At 35.0% G+C, this 20,184-nt stretch overlaps 1 protein-coding gene across 2 annotated transcripts in view; it reads right to left on the bottom strand.

Annotated features, from left to right (window-relative positions):
- Nucleotides 1-1,926: 1,926 nt before the first annotated feature.
- Nucleotides 1,927-20,184, bottom strand: part of GABRG1 (gamma-aminobutyric acid type A receptor subunit gamma1) — a 57,277-nt gene continuing 39,019 nt past the window's right edge. The window contains exons 5-9 of one of the 2 annotated variants that reach the window (XM_040556193.1): nt 17,518-17,600; nt 16,184-16,321; nt 15,890-16,042; nt 12,200-12,411; nt 1,927-6,358 (exon numbers count right to left, since the gene is read on the bottom strand). In XM_040556193.1, coding sequence (XP_040412127.1) covers nt 6,080-6,358; nt 12,200-12,411; nt 15,890-16,042; nt 16,184-16,321; nt 17,518-17,600 — 865 coding nt within the window. In that variant the 3' untranslated portion in view covers nt 1,927-6,079. The remainder of the gene's footprint in view (nt 6,359-12,199; nt 12,412-15,889; nt 16,043-16,183; nt 16,322-17,517; nt 17,601-20,184) is intronic. The other variant, XM_040556194.1, reaches the window with a different exon arrangement.

The following is a 20,184-nucleotide window of genomic DNA, read 5'->3' as shown; positions in this document are numbered from 1 at the left end:
TATAAAAATTCATTAAAGAGGAATACAAATTATAGCATTATTGTTTAATTAATTGGAATAGGAATTATAAACAGGTATTATATTTTTTCAAGATAGGAATCATCATAAGATTAACAGATTCTGACCCCTTGGTTTCATTTAAGGAAGTATTTATGTTATATTATAATTTAAACTATAAACAAAGGTATCATAATACAACCCTCAATGTCCATGAAGAACAGTCTGGGCATTCATGGTGGGCAACAGTGATAAAAACAAAAGATGTTGTGAAGAACCCAATCACTAAGATTTTGTAGGTGACTAAAGTGTGAACATGGATGGTGTATTTATGCTGGGCCTGTGAATACACAGATGTCCGCATTTACCTGTCTTGAGAATTCCAAATTCCAAATCCCTTCATGTCCCTTCAGTTTTCCTGCTCCTATACCATCACAGACAGAGGGACAAACATAACATTACCTGTTTAAATTGACTGTGACCTGCTTTCTGCAGACTTCACAAACCAAAAGGTTCATATTTGCTCTTTTTCTCAGGAGGAAAAACAATTTAAAGGGAAATTGACTTCTGCAGTTAAACAATGACTCATCCTTAATTCCCACCCACAGTAGCCATTTGGAGGTTTTGTTTTTAAATATTGAATTGGCAAAAATATTATACTCTCTGTGGGGACAGTACTGGTCATTGTTGTTAAGAGTGTTTAACATTTTCAAGTCTAAATGACAAAGTAGTCTTAATGCCACCCTACAGAGCCAGCCTGCCTCCTCAGCTGGATCAACAGAAGATCGCTTTTCCAATGGCTAGACCTCTCATACATTCCCAGAATGAATTCAATTCAGGGAAGCTTGAAGAGGAAACCTTTCTTTTGAATTCAGCAAGACTCAAACCATGATGATAAAGATCATTCTGTGAAGCCAGAAATGCAAACAAATTACTTCCAGCCTGGGTAATCTTTGAGTTTCAGGTAGGCATGCAGAGATATATGGAAAATCAGCTACCACAAAGAATTACAAAAGGGAAGCCTTATTACTGTGAGCAAACTCCTGTCTCTTTCTGGATCCTATCAGTTAGTGGAACTCAAGCCCTGTTTTCAGTAGAAAAATTGTCCTCATTTATATGTCATACACTTTCTAGTACTTTAATACACTTTTCTTGACTAAGAAAAGGGATGGAGAAGAACATAGAACAGTTTGTAGGTCTTAACATCCCCTGTGGCTCCATCACCCAGCTCAAATTATGTTGATTTACCATAAGCAAAATTTGCAGGCAAAGCAAGATTTGTCACTGTGAAGGGAAATGAGATTGCTCAGCAATTTTACAGATATCATTTCTTCCTTAAAATACCATGAAACTTTTAAGATTTTTTTAAACATATATTGCAGATTTTTAGTGGGTAAAAACACCTGCCTATAGATAAAAGGTGGAGATCCTTTTTTCTATTACAGTTTTAAACTTTAACTGCTTACCTGAAATGACAGCCTGAAGTTTCCTCTAAAGCCTTTGTAATGCTCCAGTTCTCCCGATGAGATTTGCTAGTATATAACCTCAAAAGTTTAGTATTCACTGATCTAGAACAGGTCTCAGAACCCACAACCTCTAACAAGTTTTGGACATCTTGCCCAGGAGTGCAATTCAAATTCACCCACATGTGAAAAAAAAAATAAATAATAATAATAAAATCCATTGCCTTGTAACAGGACAGTCAACACAACGGAACTGCACATGTGCAGACAGATGTACAGATATGCTTTTCCATTGTTCGGGAAGTAATAGGTCTGATCCATCTTCTAAAGAAAATCATGTAGCCTGTGAGAAAGAAATTCAGTGATCTAGGGGGCCATAGCGTTGCATCATCAGTCAGATGATCCCTCCCATCTGGTTGTAACATTATCTTAGAGAAGACTATAATAAAAACATTATTTTTTTTTCCAGGTTTTGAGTCATCTGGCAACATGGCTTTACAACTGCAATTGCTGGAACAATTGAAGCAGAAGCAAGAGACCACTGAAGGACATACTGACCTTTTGTTGACTTAAACCACTTGGGTAACAAGTCCCTGGTGTGAACCGGCACAGGTGTTTTCTCAGCCTGAAAAATATTCTACCTTTCTCATTGAGTCACTCTCCCCTGTGGCATGTTCATTGTGGAAATTCACTTTTTTTTTTTTTTTTTTTCAGGAGTGGAAGCACAACAGTTCTTTCTAATTCCTTGTTTCATATTCTAAACTCTACTCTAGCTGAGAAATTCTACTTCAGTTGCTATTCTCTCTATTATAATCACCACAAAATACAATTTTATTTCACAAACAAAAAATAATGTCTTTAATGTATAACTAAGCTGAGAACTGCAGTAAATTAAAAAAAAAGTTATGAAAGCAATGATTTTAAAAATGCAAATTAGATGTATTAGCATTAATCCTCAGTTATATGGAAACAGTAAACTGAAATGATGACTGATATAATTAAATAAAATATATCTTACAGATTCCTCCAGATTCCTCCTGTTGAGCTTTCAATTGAAAGGCCAAAGGTGCTCACAAAGTACGGTTCAGATAACAATTTTAAACAAATCTTTTACAGCCATTGTAAATAAGCAACAGAAAATTATAGAAACTGTGTTGGAGGTGTTTCTCCTTCAAAGCCTTACACAATCCTATGTCTCTGAATGTCAGAAAACTGGATAAGGTTAAAGTCTTTGAAGCACATCAATATATGAGTATAAAATACACTACCCAGAGCTCATGCTTTGGTTGCACTTTTACTGCTACTACATGAAACAGATGCATTCAGACACAGAAGACATGCACTGAAGATCAGTAAGTACGATCACAGACAAAACCTTACGAAAAAATAACACTCTGACCTGTACTTACTACTAAAACAGACAAGTGGTAAACACAAATGCAGAAAAGAAATGTCTCTGTTTTGAAAAATACATTTCAGGAGATGTTCGCAATGGGTGCAAACAGTTTCCCCAGACTTGTTTGTCCCCTTTTTTGCCTTTCTGGCAATTTCTCCTCTGTGTCCCTTTCAGCGAGAAAATGTTTTACTGAAGAGGCTCTGGCTCCCACCCTTAATGCTCAATGATTTGAGCTACTGAACACTCATTATTGAAATTAATGCAAATTAAGCATGTGTTAATGGCATCAATTCAGGATCACATCACTCTTTATGTCAGTACATAAGCACATGCTTTTCTAAATTCTGGCCTAATTACAGTACTGATTAGGAATAGGTTTAAGCATGTCTTTAAGCAGTAGTGGTCAGAATAATATGACACCAAATATTGTAATCCCAGCTATCAGTAAATGAGTTTTTTTCCAGGTAGGTTTCAAAAATGGTCACAGGATCTAAGCCTAGGTAATCATAGTCTCTGTTTCTTGCCATTTTTTGAGAGCAATGCTTGGATTTCTTGTAATTTATTGTTTACATGCAAACTGGAAAAAAAAAAAAAACACATAGGACTAAAATAGAACATTTATTACATGCCAAGTTACAGTTCACTGCATTCCCATTTCAATTTGAACTCACAGTACTATGGGAAACTGAAATGATTTCATCAGAATCAAATGAGATACACAGAAAAGTTTGTCAACAGACAGAAGCAAGTGCATCGCTAAACCAAAAAGTCATAACATTCAATAGCTTTAATATTCCATTACATTGTTTCATAGAAATTAAAGGTGAAAGACTTTTTATCCATCCCTTCTTTATTCAGGATGTTTTCTGTTGTCCAGGTAAATCACTAGAGGTTGATTGGCAACTGACAACCAAATGAAAAAGCTAACTGGATGTGCTGTGAAATTTGTATTTCCCCTTGCAAAGTGCCAAGTTCTTTCAAGTTCCTTTTGTTTAAAGGTAAATTAATGACAACCAGGAGCTCACAAAAATTTGGGCCTGTATTGAGTAGCAAGTAGAATGCCTTTCAAATATGCATCTAACATACTGCTACTGAAGCCACCTTCATCCCTCCTACAGAGGAACATGTTCAGTGTGCCATCAAAACGCATCACACTGCACTATGGAATTAAAACTGACATATTTCCATTGTACTGAACATTTTCTGAAAATGAGACTCTAAAGAAACAATAGCATTGTTAATGATGCTGCACTTTTACCCTCAGTCTAACAGTCAGAGGAAGTTGGTGCTCAGAAAGGTCATACAACAGATGTTTGGCTAAATAAAGAAATAAAGCTTGCTTTAAAATGTGATCTCCTCAGTCACACTTGCTTCCAGAATCACTGCACATAGTCTGGCATTCTTTATTAAACTTTGGGGCTGAACATTGCAGTAACTGTTCACATATGTACTGAATATCTTATTACTTCTGGTACCAACTAGCCTATGAAAATCCATTACTTTTATTCTGATAAAAATTCAGAGGAGGTAGCACATTCAGAAATATTGGGGGGAGGGGGAGGCTTCTTCCATGTATCATTTTCTATAATTAACCATTAATCATGTCTTTATCTCTCGTACCGAGCATCCTCACCTACAGCCAAATGTTAATCCCATTAATCCTCTTTAAAGATCTGCAAGGTCTTCTGTGTAATTCTGACTTCTACTTAATGCATATCTTAATTTTACAGTGATTTTTGCAAGCTCACTTGAGACCAGTTTCTTTCTGAGAAAGGAGGAAAGACTGCATTTTTCTATAATGAAGACAATGGATTTAAAATAGAATTTAGATAGTAAATGCTGCCAGCCAGCAATAGTCAACACATAGAAGTTAGTCCAGAAAGACTACTACTGAAGAATTCCTACCAAAGGGAACAGAAGCTCTGACCACAGAAAGGTTAGAGTACTGGTCCTGTGATTTTGGGGGAATACACAACATCTTGAAGAAGGATCTGTAATGCATAAGAATTATATTTATTTTTTCCCCTTATAAAAGGGTTTTTCATTAAGAAAAAAAAAAAAAAAGTATATATATCAAAGAGGTAATTACACAGCAATCCATAACACAGTATCAGTAAATCTGGCTTTGGCTCAGTGAGAAGCATAAGCAGTAACAAACAGAATATACAAAACTATACTGTATGCGAAGCAGACCACATCCTATATTTTATTCTTAGGGACGGATAGGATGGATAAATGGTTTTGAATACAATGTCTATAGCACTGTTGTAAGGTTTTTCCAAACTCTGATGATACAAATTCTACTGAACTCTTTAACTCTTTCTCTGCCCCTGAGTATGAATAAGACAAAGTACAGGGGGATGGGGAGGATGTGTAGAGCGTTATGTTGAAGAGCCAGAATCTGTTAGCCAACACCAGTCTGGATTCCATGAAATTAGAGCAATGGCAGCTTGGTAGGAATTTTTCAAAGTTGTAGCCCTCTTGGAGAACTTTGGGGAACCTGCAACAGTGAAATAACAGCAGATGGAGCACAGACATACATGTAATCAAAGGCTGAAAGCCAAAAGCCTATATCAATGGTCAGGATAAGACAAGCTCAGAATTACCCTTGTGGCTTTTTTGCAATATACGCATTTCTTGCTGCTCTTGTCTCTGCATTTTGTATAATGTGATTAATCATGACTTAACCATTCTTCTTAACATACAGCAGAGAACAAATGTCTAGTTGAAAAATAGAAATGTTCCACTTCAACTTTTTTAAGTCAGGAATTAATAAAAATCATCATCTTATAGATGAAATGGATGAGAATAATTAATCCCATATTATTAAGGCTTTCTTTGTTAAGGTGTAAGAGATGCTACAAAATTCATCTGCATTATCATTTAGAATTGAAATTCAAAGGTTATGTAGAAATGTTCAGTTCAATAATATAGCCTCTTGTCTGTGCATTTTGTTAGAGCTGGATGAAAATAGGTTTGTTTTCAGATAATCTAAATCATAAGAGGTTTTATTTTTAAATTTCCTCTTCAAAATACCAATATCTGTTCTATAGTTGATCACAAGAGGGAGACTACATCATCATATTTCCTCTCATTGTTTCAGATTTTAAAAACATCCAATCTGAATCATTTTGGACCAGCTCTATTCTTTGACAATTCACTGAAAAGCATTAATGACAGATAACTAACTTTTTTTTTTCTGAGTTTGTCCAACCACTGAAATTTATAGATAAAGATAGCCAATCCAATAAACAAGATTGAACAATGCAAAGGCTGTTGGAAAGAAGATTCGAGAATAGGAGTCAATTTTTGCAATACGAATGTGTATCCTTCCTTCTCTCCAAGATCCTGTGCGGCAGTCTTCAAAACAACAAAAGAAGCTAGCACAGTCTTTCCCTTCTAGGCACTCATATCCATAATCATCATCACGTTCAGGGAGATGATTAATGTTATTAATTGGAATCAGTGTTGATCCAGGTCGAACAGCAATTGCAGGTGGTTTCTTAAGAAAAAGAAAAAAAAAAAGGAAAAAAAAAAGAAAAAAAAAGAAGAGAAAAATATAGTTTGTTTTTGTTTTACCCTCTCATTAAATAATTCCATATGCTTCCCACAGCAAGGGCCACTATAAGCACATTAGCACAATATACAGAAATTCAAATATTGCAGAAAACAGTTTTGGGAGCTTTGCAAATTATGAACTGCTCTATATAATTAGCTCAGGCAGGCAAAAGATCGTGACTGTTTTTCACCTGCCACAGTGAAAACTGGGTTTTGATGGGATCTGGGAATACTGGATAACTAGTTACACAGATAGGGTTAGCTGATCCCATCTACACAACACAGAAGTACATTTTGAAGTCAGCCACAGCTTGGTGACTGGGTCATAAACAAAACCATGGGCAGGATATAAGCACCACTACCAAGGGAATAATGGCTTTACTATCATTTGGAATCTTTAGTACTGGACTGGGTTCGTGTCTGGATTTTCACTAAAGCAAGCTAGTGGGATCAGAACAGCGTTACTGTTGGAGTTTTGCAGACTGATACACACAAGGCCAGGTTATGTCATCTAACCCTCTGATGCTAAATCCCTAAACAATACGCCCTGCTGAAAGAAACCAAGACATAAGGCTCCTTAGGAGAATGCCATGAAGTCAGTGAAAATGATTAATTTAGCTCTTAATTCTTACTTCTACGTTCCATGCGCATAACTCAACCCTCTTGCATTCTCATTAAAACTGAGTGTAACAGGTGTTGAGATTCATAAATAGCTTTCACAGAAAGAATCTGGGTGCCTTATTGCCTATTACATATATGGTTTGCTATTACCTTTCCTGTGACTTTCCACCTTCCTTTTAGTTGCACTACCACTGCCCATCTTTCCTCTTTTTATTATTTTGTTTCTATGTAGCTCTTCACTCCTTATCCTTATTTTCCCAAATATTCCAAAATACATTCTCCCTTTCTCTGTCTGTCCTTGTTTTAATTTCTAAATCGTATAGCCTTTTTACACTATTCTGTAGTCATCTTGTTCATTCATTCTTTCAGTCCCATCCCACTTTTGGCATCTCCTAAAATTTTCAGACTGAATATGGTGGTTACATCAATACTGCTCTTACTTTTTTTTTTTTTTGTCATATAAGGAATCAAAACAGGAAATGATGAAGTAATTAGCAACTCTGTCTACTGAAACATATAAAAGAATCTTTCATATAATTTATACATGATAGGAAAGTGTGAGAAATATATGAAAAGCAAGAAGCCACATCATATCAATTCTTCTGATGCTTTAGAATCCAATTGTCCCACTTCCAGGAAATTACTTTGGCCAGTACACAGATCTCTATACATTGTTAAAGGAGGAACTTTATTGCTGCAGGGACATTTTACTACCATATCCCAAGCGGACAGTGTTAAAACTTTGCAGCATCCTCCATATTTTAATAGCCTTTGTAACTTTATTTAATAAACATTTTTACCAGAGGAAGATTCACACAGACTGCTGCTTCAACACTTTTTAGACATGATGACCTAGGGAGCTAATTATCATCCTAAAGGTCCTCATTATTCTTTTCAGTTTTGATAAAATACTGACAACACTAAAACAGCAGCTACATGAGACATTACAAACAGATCTTATTTTTGTAAAATATAACATGTAAGTTTAAATTTGTTTTGAACTTACAAAATCATTACTTTGTTGAAGATATATAGGGAAAGATGCCTATTTCATATGCATGCCTTCTCTGACTTTACAAGAATTTTCTGACTGCTGGTTCCACCAATGTAAGACTGATGGAATGATTCATTTTTACTCATGAAATAAAATAGGAATTCCCAACTCAGAAACATCATGGTACGAAGAAAAAATGATGGTACAATTTTTTATTGCTCATGGGACAAATGATTTCTAAATTCCTGAGAACTGATACCTCATCTTTATCTGTGCCTAATCTGGAGAACATCTCTCCCCCAAGATAGATATAGATTATAAAAATGTTTTTTTTTCAATCAAACCAGTCATTATGCACTACACGGGATTAAGAAGACCACAGTAAAGAATGCAGTGAGACTTCATAATCAATGTGTTGATTCAACCCCAAAAGGGGAAGGAACGTTTTACATTTCAAGGGTACATTGATCACAAGACCTAAGTCACCACTCAGATTACTATAGTAGTCACCTGCTCCCAAGAATTACTGACATATCACAGGAAGACATTCAGAGAAGGGAAACAAGGAAATAGTCCGTTCCACAGCAAAACAGAAGAAAAAATAAAACAATCCTATAAGAAGAGGAGCCAAGGAAATCCTTACTTTTCAATAGCTTGTGCCTTCAGAATCCCAGCAGGATTCTCCAGCATTCAATGATTGTTTGCTCTAAAGTTTCTTCTGTTGCTGGAAATATTACTAGCATTCTCCCTGCCATCTGTTCAACAAATCCTATGTTATACCACCATAGTAGATTGAAACTAGCTTCTGATGTAGAATTTTGTAGAGGTGCCCTCAGAGAGGCAGAAAGAGTGCCATCTTACAGGCCTAGCTCCTTACAGGGAATACATAACGTAAATAAAACAATGTAAAGGAGGTGGCGGGGGGGGGGGGGGGGGGGGGGGGATAAGATGTGAAAAAGTTATAAAGATAATGTTTTTCAAAATATCAAGTGAAACCTTTAAGGTAAATCTGGAGATCAGGAAAGGACAAAGGTAAAATAAAATCCTCAGCAATTTGTCCTACTGAGCCCAACGTGGATCCACATCAATGAGAGAAAACACATCTAGGATCCATAACCTATGAACTCAGAGATTACAAAGAGCTCAAATCATCGGAAAGGTTCTAGTCCAGAAAGAATGAAGAAACTTTAACTGAAAACTGCTAACCTGAAGAAAAACAAACAAACAAACAAACAAACAAGATCATCTAATTTTTTTTTTCCCACTTTTGGCATAAGTGAGTTTATGGTGCTTTGAAAAGTAGAATCCAATACTTCACAATAACATGACCTCATATTAACTGGCGGGGACTTAAAAAAAATAATATGTATATACAGTACTATACGTGTACTGTACATGTACATACCTACTGATACTGCAGATAAAACTCTACATACAGTGACAAACATTTATAATACTCTGCAGTAAGACCAAAACCAAATTATTCTGAATTAATAATAACACATGTACAAAAGACAGACATCATCTGTGGAGCACATAACACAGGTGATACATTCACTTCAGGTAAAATGGAAATCAGAACAAGATCCACAACTTATTAAGTTTAATCTTTCCTTCCCAAACTCATTATCATTACTAATGTGGATTTGCATAAGCCAATTCATCCTACCTTTCTTGATTTATGCCAGCACATATTTTGTAAGATAATATTGCTGTAATCATTTGTAAAATCTTACCATTACTTCACAAGATCTTTTATTACACCTTTTCGGCATCAGTTCTTGGAATAATATTTTATTGCATTTTGCAATAGAAATAAAACTTACGCAAAGCAATCTTTCTTAGGAAAACACACCTGTGAATAAGAACTTTACAGAAAAAAATAAAATGGCTATTTGAATTAACTAAATTGTGTAGATTTTTCTTTTTTAATTGCACATCCATAATTGCAAGAAAGAATGAATAGAAGTCTCTGACAAAGAAAAAAAAAAAGAAATCTAGATTTGTAATTGTGTGACTTCCTATTGATTAACCAGATATTTTGTTTAATTGTTCTGTTTGGAGCAAGAAATTTTAAAGATTTTTATTAAAACTTAAGAAAATATATTTATTAAATGAAAATCCTTTACATCTAATTATATTCAATTTGACACCCCCCTTTTTTTTTAGTCATTTCTTATCTAGTATGCTCTTATAGCCATAATGTGCTAAAGCATGTTTAAAGAATTGTATGTGAAAAGATTATTTTTTCACTCCTTAGAAATATAAGGCATGCTTTAAGAGCAAAGTAAAACAGAACTGAAAAGTGTTTTGAGTATTATATTACTAATTCTAATCTTAGTCCAAATTTCAGCTGTTTATTAAATGTGTCATAGTTTATATTTTACCATTCTTCTACATTTTAAATTATCATATGCATGGAAAATCTCAAAGCACTTGGCAGATTATTGCACAAATGGCTGATATAGGAAGACAAGTTCTGGAAAGTCTCGGTGCTCCATTCCTTAAGAGTATACTTTCAAACCACTTCAATGTCTGCTGATTTGCCACCAGCTGATCTTTAATTTCTCACTGGTTTGAACATGCAGTAATTCCTCCCCTCTTCACTTTTTCCTTGTTGTGCATGCTGTGAGCACACCCATTTCTGATCCCTGATCCCTAAGTGTTGCTGAGACTTCATTGCCACAATAATCTCAAACTGAACTGAAACTGCTCTACTAACACTGGGATGTACCCCAAATTCTGCAGCCTCTATCTTATACTGTCATTAAGCAATGACAGTAAGTTTAGCTGTGGCCCTTGCTAACACCTACCTTCCATGCCTTCTATGCAGTTGCTCCTACCACTAACAGCGAGGAGGTTTTAGGTTTACATTTTCCAATTGACTTCCAGTTTTCTTGTCTGGAATTCCCTGAGGATCATGGTGATGCCCGACCAAGGCAGGATAGGGTAGTATTAACCCTTCACCACTAGTCTTGTTGTAAATACCAAGCTGACACTCTTGGACCAGCTCACCACTACTAGTTGTGTATATGAAACAGGACTCTCACTTCCCTGCTATTAGGCCACAGCAGTTCCACAGGGCTGCCATAAAACAATTTCCCACAATAGCACTGCTCAAAACAGGTGCACCAGCACTTTCTGATGTGAGTCACAAAAGAGATATAGTTCATACCAGGATTTCTGCAATTCCATATATGGGCTTTTGTAATTTCATTTCATCTTCTGTTTGATCTTACACAGGTGTCATTCAGCCCTTGCCCAGGAAAGACAACTGATATTATGATTTATCTATGCTACAACTTGTTTGGATGAAATGATCCAGAAGGGGGCTTTAAAACATTTTCCTTCCTTTTATTTGGCCCCAAAGAAGACTACAGTAAAGCCTCAACTAGTAGGACTACTGTTCTAATGAATAAGCTATTTAATTCCTTTACCTAAATATTTTAGTAATTTAAAGATTAGCTTTAAATATTTGTACTGTCTTCCAACAATGGATTTTTTCAGAAATTCCAATATTCTAACTATGTGAACAGAAATTCTCTTAGAATAATATTTACTCCTATGATATTTGGGCATTCATACAATAAAAACTTCAACTTGTAAAAAACAGAAGATTCATTTTACTAGAAAGAAACATGGAAGTAAATGAAAAAATGACTTAAAGTACTGTTTATGAAGTGAAAGAGGGTCGGAATTCTGACTGATAATAAGCAGTTTTTTCTCTGCAGTGTTAGCAAGGTAAGATCCAAAGGACGTTAGGTGATACAGACCCTAACAAATCCTCACCGCTTCAGTCCATTTACATTACCTTTGTTGCTATAGTCTTACCTGTGGTTCTTTGATAGATGTTGTTTCCAGAAATGCTGTGCCCCTACATAGGCACAAGCTCTTTGGGCAGCTCTAGAAGCACCAAGGGCATAGCATGGAAAATTACATCAAAACACCTCTCTAGGGTGTTTTAGACTCGTGTTCTCACTCACATATGAGTGGAATGATCAAAAAAGTTTGCTTGTTAGTAGTATTTACAGAAAACGAATGCAAACCCCCACTTATATAAAAATAAATAAATAAATAAACTAGCTGTCTTTGAAAAAGTCCCTCAAAATTAATATGATAATAAAATCAAGAACCATTTTTTTTCCTTCTTAATCATTTGGTTAAACTTACTGATGGCTTAGATTTTGCCTTCTTATCTTTTCCTTTGTCCCCTTTTCTGTTGCTGGTAAAATAATGCAAGGTGCCATATTCCATCAAGGCAGCAAACACAAAAATGAAGCAAACTGAGACAAAAAGGTCCATTGCTGTCACATAGGAAACCTTTGGGAGTGACTTCCTGGCAATTGTACTCAATGTTGTCATGGTCAGCACCGTTGTAATGCCTGTTTGATAAAGCAAGAAAGACAACAGAAAAATAAGGAAATATATGAGTGATTTGATCATATTGTCACTATGTATATATAAATACACCACTCAAATTAGCCCTTAATTCATTCATGAGGCATACAAGAACTGAGCCACAACAGGATTCACCCCAGATCACACTCATACACACTAGTGCTACTGTAAGAAGACACTATGGATCCAGTGGCCACCAGGGGATCATACAGAAGGTAGCACATTTCACCTTTAATTTAAATCCTTCCCATTTTCAACACACACTGAAGAAAACAAGACACGGATAAAGTTTGTATAATTTTATAAATGTTATAGAATGCACGCATAAAACAAGTACAATAGGCAAACCGGTACACATAAGCACACATTTAATAAACAGGTAAAAGACCCTTGGCTCTTGAAAGTTTAAAATATATAAAAACACTCACTCATAAAAAAAGGTGCATTATGTATCAATAATTAAAAACAACAACAACAACAACAACAACAACAAAGAAACAATAAACTTTCAGAAAGCATCAGAAAAAGGAATTCAGTACTTGAAGGGGACTTATAAAAAAGATGGGGAGCAACTCTTTGCTCAATCGGATAATGACAGAATGAGGGGAAATGGTTTTAAACTAAAAGAGGGGAGATTTAGATTAGAAGTTAGGAGGAAATTCTTTGCTCAGAGGGTGGTGAGGCACTGGAACAGGTTGCCCAGAGAGGTTGTGGATGCCCCATATCTGGAGGTATTCAAGACTAGATTAGATGAGGCCCTGAGCAACTGATCTAGCAGGGGGGTTGGAACTATAAGATCTATGAGGTCCCTTCCAACCCAAGCCATTCTATGATTATATGATTATATGAATAATGTTTACAACTATTTGTTTCTGATTTGTAGTAGGTCAAATTAGATGACTCTCTTGGCCTTTCTGGTCTCATTCTCTGAGTTACTAGATATTTTTTCAACACTTTGTCTTTAGTAATAAAAATGTTTCCCTTTATTTACTTATATATAAGTTAACTAAATGAACAAGCTGGCCTTGGTAGCAATTTGCTTAGTATCTTCACAATACCCCTCTCACTGGTTTAACATTTAGAAGGTGTTAACACTTTCTTCTTATATGTGACGCTTCAGGGAGATGCAAAGCTTTTTCATAGTAGTCCAAAATTAAGCTGTGACCTTTACTTTGGAGAGCAATACTTGAGCACACACATAATTTGTTACTTACATGTGTAGGCTTATTGAAAAAGAAAAATAAATAAATAAATAAAAAAGTTTTTTTTTTTTTTTTTTTTAAAAAAGTGCTATACCAGTCTAGGGCTTTCTATGGCTTTTCAATCAAAGCATGGAATCAGGAGTTGCTATTGACTGATGATGCAGGTGGGAAGCAGAAGTGATTTTGCAACAGATTTTTCAAAGATATTACTTGCCTAAAAGGGCACACAGACAACCACAGAGTTTTTCAGCAGTGTGCTTTGCTCCCAGTAGATGTTTCTGAGAATCAATTAGACATTACTCTGCAAAATTATGTATCCAAAGACCTTTAATCATTGCAATCCTTCTGCTTTGGGAAACCCCAATCTGCCAGGATCTTCCAGCATGTATGCAAGAAAAATTACCAGGCATTTTAAGTATACCAGACCCCAGCACAGCCTCCAGGTTGGAAGTGACACCCACTATTCCCTTTGCTGACTTCTGTTCCAAAAGGATGAAAGATGACACGGACTTTCCCAGTCCTCTCCACTCTCCGGAAGGAAGCAAACCTTCCACAGCATCACAACTACTTGCCATGATGCACCTTACTTAGTTTTGGCTTTCTTTTCTTAATTTATCAATCCTTATTTTAATTATTGTTTTTCCTTTAAAAATCACATCTATGTGACTTGTAAACTCTTTTAACTCTTTTTTTTTTTTCTTCATCAGGACACCTGCATTTGAGAAAAGTCATCCTACTATCTGCCAAACATTGGGTTTTGAGTATTCACACAAAAGGAACTCAGATTTAACTGCAGGGAGCCATAAATATGATATGGCTAACATTTGTAGTACATCTCAAGTAGATGAAAGACAGTACTGCTGAAGTGACAGCATGAAAACTCTAGCTTCATCATGAGATCCAAAGCAAATTTGCTAGGTTAGTGGTACAGAAAAAGCACTCCGTAAAAAGAACAAATTAGATACTAGCAGGATACCAGTATGACAGGCTTTTTTTTGTTACAGCTAGCATCCTCCTAGACTGTCCCCACATTGACACCCAATGATTAGTAAGTGAAAGAAATTTTATAATACATTTCTTAATAACAAGAGATAGTTTCACTTATTTATTCAAGATTTTTGGCACTCTTCACTAACCTTTGCAGAACTTTTGAATAGCACATACATAAAATCCAAGACTTGGATTTTCTTCCCTTACCTTTTCATTAGGCTACTAAGCCATACTCATTTTTGCTTAATTTCTTTCTTGACTCATTAATCTTCCAGTCCTGACTGGACTGTAGACCAGTTTCAGTGGAAAGGAAGGGAGCTAAAGCCTGGACTTACTCTTCTAGTAGCAAATGCTCCTACCAGGTGGGAACGGTGTATTCAAAATCCTATAAACTGATGAGGATCTCTCACATCCTAAGATACACTCTCAACTCTTGGCCTTTCCAAAAAAAAAGGGGTCATACTGCCATTACCAGTTTTACTATAATCATCCACCAATGCTAAGCTGTGAATTGCTAATGTGCATCCTATGCCCTCCATGCATCTCCATCTATTGTGAATATATGGGGACTATGACACTTCTACAAGGTCGTGTATGAATCCCAAATGGTCACATGTAGGAGGCCAGTGCCACACTAATCAGTTCAGCCAAGATGACACTAACACAGAACTAAAACTGTAGTGAACTTGCAACATTTCAGTAATATCTGTAATAAAAACAATGTCCTGAAGGACAGAAACAGAAAATTTGCAATTTAATGTACTTAAATGCTTGAAGTTCAACTTTGGTCGTAAATTTTCTCTCTTATCCTGGACTTAAAAGAGCAAATTAATTGTTTTCATTATTAAAACAAACAAACCAAACAAACAAATTCACTAAACACACACACACTAAAATAAAATAATAAAATAAAATAATAAAATAAAATAATAAAATAAAATAAAATACCACACATTTTCAGTTTTCTGGAGAATGGAGATGACTGGAGATGACAAAAAAAAGAACATAAAAAAGAAAAATATATATTTATGTGAACAACAGCATGTCCACAAGGCTTGGGCCAGTATTTCCAGATTTCCATTCTCAACACTCCCTCCTTAAGCCCTGCTGTGCTACTACAACAGGATCCTCCTACCTTGCAGTTTAAGAGAAAGGGTGAGCAATGGTTATAACTTGAAGGGGAATAAACTGTGGTTAATTCAGTGCCCTCTGCAGATTTGTATTCCTGTGGAGTACCAGAACCTCCAGAGGTGACAAAACACGTCCTTACCCAGAGATGTCCTTGCAGGAACTGCATCCTTATTGATCCAAAATGACACCCATGAGAGAACAACTGTGAGAATACACGGAATGTATGTCTGGATAGTAAAATATCCCATACGTCTGCTGAGATCAAAGAAGATTGTCATAATAATATAATCACCTACAAATTAAAAATAAATAAATAAATAAATAAAAAATACATTCTTGGATGACATTGAAAATGGGTTTTAGCTGTATCTTCTTCTATTATTTTTGTTCTACATAGATATTACATGCAATAAAACTTCACACTTTGCCTTACCAGACAGAGTATGAGAAATTTCAGTTGTATTTCGTAACCCTACAAATGCAAACTGATATAATCTCCAGTGTTTTGGATCTGCTACTTCAACAGAGGTTTTCTTCCATTTATATTCAATTTCATTTCTGGGATATCCATCTAGAACAAAACAGAGCAAATCAAGCATTCAGCCACAGTATATATCAACACATGTTTTGTGATTTCTGAAGTTGTTTATAAACTAAACCATGGCAATATATAAAGTGCATCAGAGAGCGAGAAAATCTGTACTCCACCTGATACACCTAACAATAACAAAATATCTAGCCTAACTTTTACGTCTAGCTAGTGTGATCAACCAAAAACTATATAAATAGAACTGGTTAGAAAATACCTACACAAAATTTTGGAACTCTGACATGAAAAACTGTCTCAGAGTCATCACCATGTATCAATATGTAATACACATTAGGTTTAATAGACCTCAAAGAGCTTCAAAGTATATACAATTGTTAGTCTATACTTTGGTAAAATTTCAGTTCCCTAGCATGGATTTTTGTGACCTGAGTCACTGTTCAGTAATCCAGCTGGAACTGCAACCTTTTCATGTGTTTCACATGTTGTTCCAAATTATCCAAATTTTATTTAATTGTCAGAGCTACCAAAATTCATTTAGCTAGAAATATTCAAAAAGGAAGTGCTAAATGAAAATATTCATTTAAGAAGAATCACTAAAGTTTGATTTCATTGCCTATTAGATTTCACATTCAAGAATAAGTTGTTTGGCTGTGTTCAGGTTGTTTAGGATTCTTTTGCCAGTAATAGAACAATTCCCTTAGGAACAATATATATATATTTAACACAGTTTATATTAAAAAGTAAGTCTGTATGTTGTATTTCTTGCTCACATAAGTAAGTCCAACTGAAAAGAGAAGGAGTCCTTATACTGATTTAGCATTTACAAGAGCAGGCTGAAGAGAGCAGGTCTTTTTGCTCTTAAGTATACCACATAGAACCAATTCAAAGCTGGCAAGTATGGCAGGCATAAAAAATAAAGTTCTTCCAGGAAAATAGATTCCTATTAACTGGAATGGGCACTGCATCACATTCCTAAGCAACATGATTATTTTTAAAGTTGCAACTAAATGAAATGCATGTAATTCAACTCACTCATTATTGCATTTAATAACGCAATAAGTAATGCAATAAATCAAAGCAAATTATAGACAGGTATGTTATTTTTCCTTCACTGCAAGGCTTTAAAAAGTAATTACTTGCTCTCTTGTTGCCAGAACTTAAGGAAATTTAAAGCCTGAATGTAAAAAGAAAAGAAAACAAAGTATTGTACCACCTACAGCTTGAAAATTCCAGTGGACAGGAGTGTTCATCCATAGGAAAGTTATGAAGCTGAAGATAACATTCAGCATTAATTGTCAGTCTAATTAGAAAATGAAATTAAAAAAAATAATAAAAAAATAAAAATAAAAGAAAAAAAGAAAAAAAAAGAAAAAAAAAGAAAAAGACAAGAAAGATTATATTCAAGCATCCAGACATCCAGACACTTCAGACTAGATAGTAAAAAACATGCACAGAAATCAGTTTTGCCACTTAATGGATCTTATGGATAGTCAACTGTGTATCTGCAAAAAGCATCCACCATGACCTTTGAAAAACAAAAACTATCATCACATGCAGCCTGAGGACCTGTGTTGTTTCAATTGCCATATTAAGTCAATTTCAAAAATGTCAATTGATTTGAGGGATCTCCCAGATGTCTCTCAAAGAAAGAGGGGTAAAAGGGTGGGGATGAAGGCAGGGCAAGGAGAGGAGTTTATTACAGCAAAACTTTAACATAGGGCCTACTCTACACTTATGGAAGAAGCTCTGGTAAAGACAGTAATATGGATTGGAAAGAGCAGTCTTAAAATTTCTACTCATTACATGTCTAAAGTACTTAAGTTATTCAGGTAGCTAATATACATTTTAGAAGCAGTTTTGAACTGATAATATTTGGACAACAGAATCATTTGCTGCTTTTAAAAAATACTATCACAGATTTCCAAAGAGCTTCCAAGCAACCAATGAGAAAACCAGTTCAACTAACTTCCACTGGAAAGCTAGATTAAAGGGTTAGACTCTGAACTGCCTTCTTTGCATTTAAAATAGTTCCTCGTCTGATGGCACTACAGTGAAGAAAGTCAGAATTTCTTCTAAAAACAACTTTGAAAATTAACATGAAAATTAACAAAATGCTCACGTGCTGAACTGTATGCAATACTTCCGTACCAGGCTAAAAGGGATAGGAAAAGGAAGATTGTGCCATGCACTGCCACAAAGCACCGTAAGTCTGTGAACGAAGTCGTTATTCTACCCAAAATGTTATTAGGAGCTTTCCCAAAATCTGACCTGACCGAGAGAAAGATATGGGATTATAAGGGAAAGTGTAGTTCTTGTCATACACTTGGGGAAAGAAAAAAAAAAAAAAGACCATATTTCCAAGTGAGAGACCTCTGAAGATGCTTTTCAAATTTACCAACTATGGTATATGCATTTATTGCCTTTGTTTTCCATTTTCAGTCTTTGGATAGCCAAGCCCTTAAAGAAAAAGAAAACAAAACCAGACCATATTATTAAAACCATATTATCTATTTTAATAAAATTAAAAGCAATGCAATCAGATCTGGAATCACTGATGGGTGCAAAGGAATGAGTAAGGTCTAAGGTCTGAGTAAGCTCAGTAGGCCAGAATGTAAGAGTAGCTGAGCATTAAAGAATCACCACGTCTACTCCCTCAAGTAAGGAAAGAGTGGTGGTGCAGGGGAATCTGGAGCACTGTCAGATCTAATTATTGTTCCTTCAATCACCAACCTATGAATTTCTCAATGTTATTCCACTTAAGGCTAAATTCAGACCATAATCTCAACTATACAGATGTTTGCTTTTTACAGTGCCAGGTGAATACACAGTCTTGCTTTTTTATTACTAGTTTATTGCACTTTATAGCTCAAATTCCAGCACAATAATTCTAAACTATTGCTTTGCGAGAGCTCACATTTTTTGGTTGGGTTTGCTTGTTTGATTGATATATTAAACCCTGTTAAAAAAAAAAAAATATATATATATATATATATACACACCATTGAAATTAAACAGACAATGGAAGGGTAAAGTCTAAGTATGAATTTTTCACTAAAAAAAAATAAAAAAAATAACATGTTAACAAAAGAGACTATCTAGGGATTTTTATAAACACCAGAAGAATAAACTGTTTACAAAGTGCTCTCCCAAGGTATTCATATACCTTCAAATGAAGCATATTAAGAAAAAATTAAGGGAACAGAATCTCTTTAAAACAATACAATTCTTCTTTCTTCTGTTACAGAATACTTTTATAAAATACTCATACAGCACTAACAGCCTGCATATGAAAACATCATAAATGATAAAAGAAAGTAATTTAAACTTTCTACTTTAAATAGTAACCATAATAATAATAACTGATAGAGAGCAGAATCAGATTTATGGCATCTTTTGCATTCACTACTTCCCTATCAGCTCCAAAACTAGCAAGATTTTTTAAACTTTCTTAAGAAATAAAAACTGAGAGATGACCTAAAATCCTTTCTGTAGACTAAAGCTATTCAAGAACTGTTTGATAAGTGACTAAAAGATCAGTACAGATAGCCTAGATGCAAAACTTAAAATCATCCAAAGCATGCCCCATTTACCAAGCAGATTAATTGCCAACATGTTTGCTTATGCCAAATTTGGAGGAACAGGTTTAAAAGCTTTTTAGAGTAAACATGTAAAGTAGTATACGCAGAACTTAGGCCTTAGACTAAATTAAACTTTTTATGATTTTTATTTTTTGAAGCATTCATATTTTCCTTATAGAATATAATTTGGTGGAAATTAAATACTGAACTGCTTAGCACAGAAATGTGTTAAATGATTTATGACTAGATCTGTGATAGCTTAATGACAGACCACCACTATGTTACTGGCTACATAATATCTTTTTT

This window comes from Cygnus olor, chromosome 4 (assembly GCF_009769625.2).
Source record: "Cygnus olor isolate bCygOlo1 chromosome 4, bCygOlo1.pri.v2, whole genome shotgun sequence".
Classification (NCBI taxonomy): Eukaryota; Metazoa; Chordata; class Aves; order Anseriformes; family Anatidae; genus Cygnus; species Cygnus olor.
Note: the sequence above shows the minus strand (reverse complement) of the source record. Positions and strands in the feature narration are given on the sequence as shown.